At 64.5% G+C, this 10,202-nt stretch overlaps 1 protein-coding gene across 3 annotated transcripts in view; it reads left to right on the top strand.

Annotated features, from left to right (window-relative positions):
• The window catches only part of GNAO1 (guanine nucleotide binding protein (G protein), alpha activating activity polypeptide O), a 117,787-nt gene that overhangs the window by 94,136 nt on the left and 13,449 nt on the right, over nucleotides 1-10,202 (top strand). The window contains exons 4-9 of one of the 3 annotated variants that reach the window (XM_014530138.1): nucleotides 1,609-1,769; nucleotides 2,795-2,923; nucleotides 3,857-3,986; nucleotides 7,858-7,968; nucleotides 8,301-8,343; nucleotides 9,978-10,196. In XM_014530138.1, the coding sequence (XP_014385624.1) occupies nucleotides 1,609-1,769; nucleotides 2,795-2,923; nucleotides 3,857-3,986; nucleotides 7,858-7,968; nucleotides 8,301-8,343; nucleotides 9,978-10,165 (762 nt within the window). In that variant the 3' untranslated portion in view covers nucleotides 10,166-10,196. Of the gene's footprint in view, nucleotides 1-1,608; nucleotides 1,770-2,794; nucleotides 2,924-3,856; nucleotides 3,987-7,857; nucleotides 7,969-8,189; nucleotides 8,344-9,977; nucleotides 10,197-10,202 lie in introns of those variants that run through there. The other 2 variants (XM_005882471.1, XM_005882470.2) reach the window with 2 other exon arrangements.

Raw genomic sequence — 10,202 nt, 5'->3', positions numbered from 1 at the left:
GGCTGTCCAGGTGGATGCCCCGGGGACGCTCAGATGCTGAAGAAACTCATCTCTAACCTGGGAACCTGGGAGGCCAGGAGGCCAGCGGAGGGTGGCCCAGGGATCGGAGGGCCGGGGGCTGGGGGCTGGGGGCTGGGGCCTGGCTCTGGGCTAGCATTGTGGGCCTGGCCTGCCGGCCTCCAGGCCAGCAGCAGCTTCCTTCCCAGGGCAAGTGTCCAGAGGGGACCCAGCTGCCAGGACTTCCTCACTGACCTTCGGCCGCAGACAGCCCTGGCTTGGAAAGAGCTTTTGATTCTAGAAGTCTCCCCAGAAGACTTCAGTCCGCATGCCTTTTGCACAGAATCTTTTGTGGGCCACACATCTCCCAGGTGCTGACCTCGTTTCCTCTGTGTCTCTCCCTCCCTAGAGGACACCTGCGAATTGCCAGCCCCTCCCACTCTCTTCCTGAGCCACGGGCCACGGGCCACGGGCCGGGGAGTCTGGCTCTCCTCTGGCGCCGTCGGAAGGCAGGGGGTTGAAAGGCCTTGAGAGTAGAGTCATCGTCTAGTAGTAACTGTTGTGCCCAGGAATTAGACCCGGATTCTGGGGGGCCCATGAGGTTAGGGCCTAGCGCACCCCACTCCCAGCCACCTCCGGGGGCTCTGTCTCACCATGCCCTCCACCCACGAGGCAGGCAGCAGGCTCCCTGCTTTGGGGTCCGGAGAGTGCTCTGAGCGTGGTCCCGTCACCCAGAGAAACGTGTGCAGACTCGGTGGACAGGGTTTGCCCGGGACCTGGGCTCAGGTGGCCACCTTGTCCGGCTTTGGGTTCCTCGAGAAGCCGGCCCCCAGACAAGGCGTTTATTTGAAAGGTCATTTCCGGAGGCTCTGGGGAGCATGGATCTTTCTGGTAATGCGTGTCACCCTGGGTGTGGACCCCTCCGCCTGGCATCGTTTGCCGTCCGAGGTGCTGTAGTTGGTGGTGACCCCCAGCATCTGTGGGTCTGATCACAGAGGCCAGCCTTGGAGTCAGGCTCCTGGTCTGAGTCCCAGCTCTGCACTGACCACCTGTGGGCGCGGTCACGGTTCGATTCCCGGTCAGGGCACATGCCCGGATTGTAGGCTGGACCCCAGTGTGGGGCGTGCAGGAGGCAGCTGATCAGTGATTCTCTCTCATCATTGATATTTCTATCCCTCCCTCTCCCTTCCTCTCTGAAATCAATAAAACTATTTTTTTCAAAAAGTAGAAAATTGTTAGCCAAAAACATTGACATTTTCCCTCAAAAAAAAACTTTGCAAAATGCCAGTCTTCAAAATGAATGAAAGCAGGGCTGCTTGGGGGTATTGGAAGGTGTAGAATAGAGCCCTGCCCACAGAAGCCCCGGAGCTGTGCCAGCTCTGGGAGTCCCCGAAGGCTGGCACGGCGACACTGGTCCCCGAGGGCCTAGGAAAGCAGACTGCGCCCATATCCAGAGGCATGGGGGGGTGGGGGGAGGGGAAGGTGTTCAGATAGTGGCCCGCTTCTCCTGACCAGGCCTGGGGCTGAGCATTGTCCCGGTGCCCTGGCAGGTGCCCGGCCAGACTTCCTGTCCCCACCGAGCCTCACAGCCCCACCCATGTCTCCTCGCAGGCCGACGCCAAGATGGTGTGCGACGTGGTGAGTCGGATGGAGGACACCGAGCCCTTCTCTCCGGAGCTGCTGTCCGCCATGGTGCGCCTCTGGGGCGACTCGGGGATCCAGGAGTGCTTCAACCGCTCTCGGGAGTATCAGCTCAACGACTCTGCCAAATAGTGAGTGACCCGGGCAGGAGGGCGGCTGCCGGTGGGGCAGGGACCGCGTGGAGGGCAGGGCTTGGATGGGGCTGAGGTCAGAGCCGCTGGGACAGCCAGCAGGGCCCAGGGCCAGGGCTGCTGAAGCTCAGCCCCTCCACGTGCACCCACAACCCACGTCATCCCCGCCCCAGACACTTGGGGATCCGCCCCCGTGGGCTGTGTGCGGCTCCTGCCCCCAGGCACCAGGAGTGGATGCCTGGCTGGCCCTGGGGGGGCCCAATCCTGATTTCCCAGATCCCATACTGGCTTTGGGTTCAAACCTAACCCCTACAGACCCCAAAGCCTTCCAGGTGCTCGGCCTGGGCAGGTAGGGTGCAAAGGCATGGTCCGTCTCCAGAAGTGGGGGGCATGATGCGGAAGACCTGGTCCCAGGCAGGCCAGCCACTGCCCCCTCTGTGACCTAGACCCTCCCTTCCCACGGACCCCTGGGTAAACTCGCAGCAGGTATAGCAGGGCCTGCGGATGCTCGGGGCCTCTTGGAAACTATAGAGACTCGAGTGTGGACTCTGGGGCCAGATGTTCAGGTTCAAGGCCCAGCTCCCGGCTGGGCAAGGTGCTGACCTTCATTGACCCTCAGCTCTGTAATCTGTAGAAGAGTACATGTAACTTGGAAATTAAAGATGCCACTTGGTCACACGTGAAGAACAGAGGCCAGGTGTTGGCCATTATCGTTTTGTCACGAAGCAACGACAAAGCAGCATCATAAGCCCGTTAGCCTCAGAGTCTAACCCTCAGAGTCTGGTCTCATCTGAGCATCCCTGGAGCCGTGCACAGAGGCCATCGTGGTCTGAATTAGAGGCTCTTCGAGGATGTGCGGCCACCCTCCCACCCCCACCCCTGGCCCTGGACAAGGTGGTGCCATCATTCCCTCCGTGGCCTTCGAGGGGCCCTGGAGGGGACCGGGTTCTGAAGAGGGTGGCCCAGCAAGCCCTGAGCTGTGCCTACAGCCTGCCCCATGGTCCCCTGTGTGTTGCCGTCCCCAGCTACCTGGACAGCCTGGATCGGATCGGGGCCAGCGACTACCAGCCCACCGAGCAGGACATCCTCCGAACCAGGGTCAAAACCACCGGCATCGTAGAAACCCACTTCACATTCAAGAACCTTCACTTCAGGTGAGGCCCGGGGGACTTGCGAGCCCCAACCAGGGTGCCGGCCATGGGCAGTGCCAACCCCTCAGCCTCAGCCCTGCCTCTGGAGCTCTCGCGTGGGGACAGGCAGGTAGCTAGGAGAAGGCACCTGTCTGTAGGTCTGTTTCCCACCAAGTTCAGGGCGGGGTCAGCAGGAGGGCTTCCCGGAAGAGGGGTCCTGGAGTGGGGCTCTGAGGCACGGGGAGGGAAGCCCGTCCCTGGTGACCTCTGAGTGCGGGGGGAGAAGGTGGGTCACCTTCCAGGACACCTTGTGGGGAGGGGTGGGGGTGAGCCATGGGTAAGCCCAAACAATAGCCGTGGGACCCCAAGGACCCACGTAATCTCAGCTGGAGGGGCTTAGGGATCCGCTGACCCACCTTCTCCCAGCACATCTGGGGAAACTGAGGCGTGGGAGGAGCAAGGCTCTCCCCAAGAGCAGAACACAGCGGCTCTGAGCACCTCACAGCGGTTCTGAGAGCCCGAGGTGCGCGGCTGGACTTCTCAGACACTGGTGGGAGGTGGCATGGCCACCTGGGGTGACCTCGCACACTGAGGCCTGGGAGCCCCTGTCCTGCCCCCACCTGCCTATAGGTCTGATTCCTGGGTGTTAGGTGGAACAGGTGAGACACAGGTAGAAGCCTGTGTCCTGGCCAGGTGAGGCTCTGGAGACGCAAGGGCAGGTGTTGGACTCCCTGCGTGCAAGCACAGCCCGGGGGTGGGACAGACCCCAGTGAAGGCCACCCGACCCCACGAACGGCTGTGTCGGTCTTTGAGCACCGGGACCGGGGCTCCTGGGGCTGCTCGGGGCAGGTGCCAGCCCCTCCTCCTCCTCCTCCGGCCCCGGAGCTTGACCGGGCACCCCCTCCCACCTGCCTGGGCCCCACCGCCCACCACCCCAGCTTCCCTGTCTCCCCGCAGGCTGTTTGACGTCGGGGGCCAACGGTCTGAACGCAAGAAGTGGATCCACTGCTTCGAGGACGTCACGGCCATCATCTTCTGCGTCGCGCTCAGCGGCTATGACCAGGTGCTCCACGAAGACGAGACCACGGTGAGTGGCCTGTGCCCGCCAGGCGTGAGCGCAATGCGGGGAGACCATAATGAGTGGCCCGTGCCCGCCAGGCGTGGGCGCTATGAGGCGAGACCACGGTGGTGGTTCACGCAGCTCCATAGCGGCTGAGGTTCCCGTGGTTGGGGGAATGTCTGGTGACGCCGGTACAGAAAACGCAGCCACAGGCCGGCAGCTTGGGCGGGGGCCGTGGGCATCTGCTCACAGGCACCTCCCCGCCAGCGCTCCCCAACTCTGGGTCTCAGGCAGTGAGTGCCTCTCCGATAAACAGGGCAGAGTCTGAGGGCAGCAGGCCAGGCCCAAAGCAAGCCAGTCCAGAATGTGCATGAGACGGAAACAGCGGTTCTTAGGCCTAACAGCCGTCTCTGAGGTTGGCTGGGCTGCTGCCTGGAGAGGCCTGTGGGGTGGGCGGCTGGCAGGGAGGAGGGCAGGGCGGCGGGCACCTCTGGAGGAGACCAGCCCAGGTTCCTGCCTCTGATGTGCATCGTGTCCCATCTGGGGCCTCAGAATGGCCATCTGGCCTCAGCGGGGGTCGCTTAGCTGGCGAGGGTACTGCGTCGCTCTGGTCCTAGTCCTGGTTTGCTGCCGAATGCAGGCAGCACCCTCTCCGCCTCGGTTACTGTTACCTGCCAAAGGGGGGGTGAGGGGGGATGACAGTAGTACCTACCTGTGGGGTCACTGGCGATGGACTAGAGCACCAGGTGAAGGTTCCTGGCACGGCCACGCCGACTTGGTGGTTGTCCTGACCTGGGGGTCCACTGAGAGTCCCCGTCTGGTCTCCAGCCCACAGGGCGGGGGGCCTGCTCGCACAGCCTGCCAGGGAAGCCGGGTGCTGGTGTGGTCCACCCCCGAGGGTGCCGAGACAAGCCCACAGCACCTCCTAGGAGTGGGGCTCCTGGGCTGTGGGGTCACGCCCTTGGCATTGGTCAGCTCCTCTGTCTGCAGCACGCACAGGCCCTAAGCCCCGAGCCTCTCGGGCAGCACTGAGGTTGGAGGGAGGCCTGCGTCATGGGGGGGCCTGTCCTATCTGGGTCAGTTTCCTCATCAGTCCTGCCTGCTGGCCCCCCGGCTGCGATGAAGGTCTGACGGGCCGCGGGGTGGGGGCTGCGGGGTGCAGTGCTATGGGGGAAGCAGCCGCCATCCTGAGGGACCAACACACTATGGGGCTTTGGCAGATGGGGGTCGAAGCCGCTGCCCGGGTGGGTGGTCCGGACTCGCACCACAGGCTGGCGTGTCCACCGTGCCCTTCCTCCTTCAGGCCCAGCTGCACCCCTGAGTTGGGGTTCAGCAAAGCCCCCCAGCCCTGCCTTGTCCTGGGGGAGGCGTCTGGGGCCTCAGCCGTGCAGCTCTTTCTGGTGGCGCCGTCTTCATGAGTGACCGCGGCAGGTTGTGGCATCTCCGGCGTGGGGGGTGGGCGGGGGAGAGACGTGCACCCCGTGTTGTGCTTGGACCCGACTCTCTGGCCGCACCACAGCCCAGGGTGGCTCCTGGCTGCCCTCTCGATGCCTGCGCACACAGGGCTGCCCCGGCCCCTGTGCCACTGTCCCCTTGGTCCACTGTGCTTTCCAAGCCGCCGTTCACGGTCTGAGTGGCCACCCCTGTGGTCTGAGCTCCATCCACTCGGCTCACCTCTCCCTGCGGCGCCGGGAGTGGGAAGCAGGGCCGTGTGTTTCCAAGAAAGTGAAGGGCTGGAGAGTGGGTGGGGGGACGGCTTTTCTCCCTGAACGGGCCTCTCCCCTAGGACCTGCCGGCCAGGCCTGTGGACAGCTCCAACCCCAGTCCCAGGCCGCGGGTCACGGGCAGGGCTCTCCCGCGCCTCTGCAGCAGGGCAGGCGCAGAGGGAAGTCTGGGTGGGTCTGGCAGCCACGGGGCGGAAGCTCCATGGCCCTCCGGTCTCCGTGAACCATGGGGCTGGGCAGATGCCAGGCCCCGAGCTCGGGCAGCCTTTCCCGTCTGCCTGCCCTGTCCAGCCTGGCCAGCCGTCTGCAAACTCCTCACCAGCCCTTGCTGCTGAGCTGGGCAGTGTCCTGGGCGCTTTCCTTCCATGCTCCTCCTCCTTCCTGCCTTTCCTGTCCCTCTCACTCACCTCCCCTCCTCCCCGTGTGCCCTGCCCTCTTCCCCGGGGCTGGAGCAGAGGACCTTGGGGAAGCCGAGGCAGGTGGGCCCAGGCCAGGGACGGGCTCCTCCTGGCGCCCCTTCCTCCCCAAAGCAGCCAGCTGGACAGCCCAGGAAAGAGCAGCGCCCCCTCCGGGGCAGGAATGGGCTTTAGAATGGACAGCAGCCCACGAAGGCGGCTCATCGCCCACAGCAGCGAGAGCAACACCGTTGCTACAGAACTAAGCCGACGACCATGTGTCCAGGACTCACAGCTGCGCTGGGCGGCTGGGAACCGGACGGACGTGGCCCAGGGTCCAGCGCTGGCCCTGCCACCGTGTCATGAGGCAGCCGCTCGACGTCCTGCTCCTTCAAAGGGTGACGGTGGGCGCTCAGCCCGGCGCGGCTGTGAAGAGCAGCCTGCACTCGGGACTCCACGCAGCGCATAACAACGACCAGGCTCCTCTGTCCGGGAGTGTGGCTGAAGGACAAGTTGTGGGCTACGGACTCTGCCCTGACCAGCCCCACGGGTCCCTCCCTGGCCTGAGGCGAGAGTCTGGACTGCCCGGGACAGGTGCCCAGAGGTGGCTCCTGGAGCTGGTGGCTGCCGCCCACCCGCCCAGCCACCGTGTCCACCGCACCCGGGAGCCCGGGGCCTCATCCTGCCCTCGTACCCCAGTGGCCTCGGGGGCGCCTCTCCCCCCCCCCAGCCGCTGGGCTCAGGCTGGCCCCCCCCCCCCTCGTGTCCATCTCCAGCCACGCAGTCCGCGGTCCCTCGGTGGCCATGGCCTCTGAGCCTGCAGGGGGCCCCGGGCTGGACCTGCGTTGACTTCCCTGCCCTGATACCGGCGGCACCACCACCTACAGGGCCCTAATTTGCCAAACCAAGGCCAAATCATGAGCAGATTCTGAGAGACCCTCCAAGCCGGGCAGGTATGAAGCACCTCCCTCCAGTGCAACCACCAGCTAAGAGTTGAAAGCAGCAGGTCCCCGGGGCACCGCGGGTGACTTTGCTGTGATGCCTGCCCCGCCCACTCTCGCCTCTCACCCTCTCCAGCCGCTGGGCTCAGGCTGGTCCTCCCCCCCCTCGTGTCCATCTCCAGCCACGCAGTCCGCGGTCCCTCGGTGGCCATGGCCTCTGAGCCTGCACGGGGGCCCCGGGCTGGACCTGCGTTGACTTCCCGGCCCTGATACCGGTTGAACCAATTTTTCAGGGTTTTTTCCCCCCACCTCTCTTTCTCTCATGTTTTCTGCTGGGCTTTTATCTTCCTCTCTGTTTTCATCTGTTTTGCTGGGTTAAGCAGCTCACCCAGAGCCGAACCCTCTGCCCAGCCATGACCCAGCCATGGCCCAGCCACCCAACCCAACCTCCACCCACACCAAGGCCACAGCAAGATCACCCCCCAGGCGCTGTCCCCCTGTGTCTGCTTCCAACTCTGGATTAATTCGAGGACCTCTTCGTCCTTGGTTAATGTGCCCCAACTGAATGCGTGCCCCCTCCCACCCCCGCTGGCCAGTCGGAATGAGGCCCCGGTAGAGGGATCTGCATGGCCCGCGGTTCCGTGTAGACGTGTTGGATAGTGGTGTGGCCCTGCCCCGAGTGCATGGTGCATGTCCTCTCCGTGAGCTGGAGTCCCCCCAGCGACCTCGCTGCCCCAGCCGTGTTAGCCCTCTGATTTCCTCGGCTTGTTCCGCTGTGTGGTGGCCGCGGTGGGTCGGCCCACGCACCGCGCTCACCCGCCTCTTCGCTCTGTTGCAGAACCGCATGCATGAGTCCCTGAAGCTCTTCGACAGCATCTGCAACAACAAGTGGTTCACGGACACGTCCATCATCCTGTTTCTCAACAAGAAGGACCTGTTCGAGGAGAAGATCAAGAAGTCCTCCCCGCCCGCCCGGCTCCACTCCAGCCTGCCTGCGTGTGGAATGAGGCGGGGACCGCACCCGCTTGTCCTTGTGGGTCCTCCTGTCTCCGTCCCTCGGTGGTGCGTCCCGCCACATCAGCGGACATTTCCTCGGCTTGTTCCGCTGTGTGGTGGCCGCGGTGGGTCGGCCCACGCACCGCGCTCACCCGCCTCTTCGCTCTGTTGCAGAACCGCATGCATGAGTCCCTGAAGCTCTTCGACAGCATCTGCAACAACAAGTGGTTCACGGACACGTCCATCATCCTGTTTCTCAACAAGAAGGACCTGTTCGAGGAGAAGATCAAGAAGTCCCCGCTGACCATTTGCTTCCCCGAATACACAGGTAGGGATGCAGGAGCCTGGCCGCCGGGCACCCGGGGGAGCAGGCCCCCATCCGGAGCTCAGCCTCCCCGTGTGTGCCCTGAGGGTGCGCCGGACTCAACCGCGGAGAAGCCAACACAAAACCAAAGGCAGCCCCCTACACCCGCCCCCCCATGTGCTGTAGTAAGGCGGGGGGCGGTGGCGGGTGCGGGGGGAGCAGCCTGGTCAGGGGAGGCAGGGCCAGACTCCTGGCTGTGTGAGCTCAGCCTCGGCTTGGTCGTCTGTAAACAGAGATGGTCAGTGAGGGGGCAACACCAGCATGATGAGGGGGTTACCACGGGGCTGAGCTCAGCAGCCCAAGCATCCTGCCCCCAGCTCTGCCACTCACAGCAGGTTATAGAACCTCTCGGGGCCTCAGTGCTCACGCCTGTGCGATGGGGATCAGCACAGTGATTGTGCAGCCCTCCCTCGCAGAGCGGCTGGGAGCGCCACGTGAGCTGGTGAAAGTGGAGCGCTCGGCCTGGCCGCTGCACACAGCCAGTGCTCACCAAACATCTGCTCTTCCTGTGGCCATGGTGGTCCTAACTAACAGCGGTCACAACACCTCCCACACGGTGGTTACGAAACCCTAATGGCCTATTGGAGGTGAGGGCGCTGCACAGGCGGCAGAGACCGGGCCTCCCTGGGGAAGGTGCTATGGTGAGGATGTTGCCATGGGTTTACCTAACTGTCGGGTGGCCGGAGCAGCCCAGGTGCCCACCAGCTCTCCCTGATGGCCAGGGCCTGGTCGGAGAGGTGAGTGCACATCCCCAGCCTGACCAGGCCCCCGGCCTACCTGCCCTGCCTCGAGATAAGCCAACTGCCCCGCATCCAGGCCCCCAGCCGCGAGCAGCCAGAAGTGGGTGGGACTCAGCAGCCCCACACCCCCAGCCAGCCCCCTCTTAGCTATAAGTTGGGGGTGCAGGGATCCTGCCGTGGCTGACCTCCGCTGTGGCCTGGGAGGCAGCGGGGGCAGGTGGGGTGGGTCGGGCACCAAGGCTGGCTTGGCGCTGAGGAGGCCTGAGTGAGTGCCTGCAGGCCCCTCCAGCCCAGATCTGGGGAGGAGCTGTGGGCTGGCAGACCCTGGTGCCTGAGGGGCGGGAACCCCCTTCAGGGAGGCCACTCCCAGTCTGCACAGCAGCCAACCGGGCTGAGCGCGGTGGCTCCAAAATCCAGCCCCCCTTCCTGCCCTCCCTCCGAGGGTCCTGGCAGCCCTGCCCATGCCTGGGCCCCTGTTCCTGGAGCCTGGGGGGGGCTTCCATGCAAAGCTCCCAGTTCTCCCCCCAAACAGCGGCTGGTCTCCTGGAACCCTCCGCCTGGGCTCCCCCAGGAGCAGAGCGATGTACACCCCGAGGGAGGTAGCAATCGGGGGCCAGATGGTGAGCCTGAGAGAGGGGAGGGTGAGGAGAAGGAGCCGAGGTGGCTCACAGGCACCGAAGTTTCTACCAACCGGGGCCTGCGCTGGGGGGTCACAGACAAGAGAGGACCCGCCGGCAGGGTCTGCAGCTGAGCGGTTGCGTTTCCCTCACCCGGTCGGGTTTCTGCTTCGATTGTCACCGGGAGGCCCCGCTGGTGGCCTCGCCTCACCCGGCCCCCTTCTCCCGCCTTCTCCCGCAGGCCCCAGCGCCTTCAAGGAAGCCGTGGCCTACATCCAGGCCCAGTACGAGAGCAAGAACAAGTCAGCCCACAAGGAGATCTACACCCACATCACCTGCGCCACCGACACCAACAACATCGAGTTTGTCTTTGACGCCGTGACGGACGTCATCATCGCCAAAAACCTGCGGGGCTGTGGCCTCTACTGAGCCCCGGCCTGGCCTCCCGCCCGCCCCCCCACCCGGC

The sequence above is a fragment of the Myotis brandtii genome, unplaced genomic scaffold (assembly GCF_000412655.1).
Source record: "Myotis brandtii unplaced genomic scaffold, ASM41265v1 scaffold721, whole genome shotgun sequence".
Taxonomy (NCBI): Eukaryota; Metazoa; Chordata; class Mammalia; order Chiroptera; family Vespertilionidae; genus Myotis; species Myotis brandtii.
This window is presented reverse-complemented; position numbering and strand designations above follow the sequence as displayed.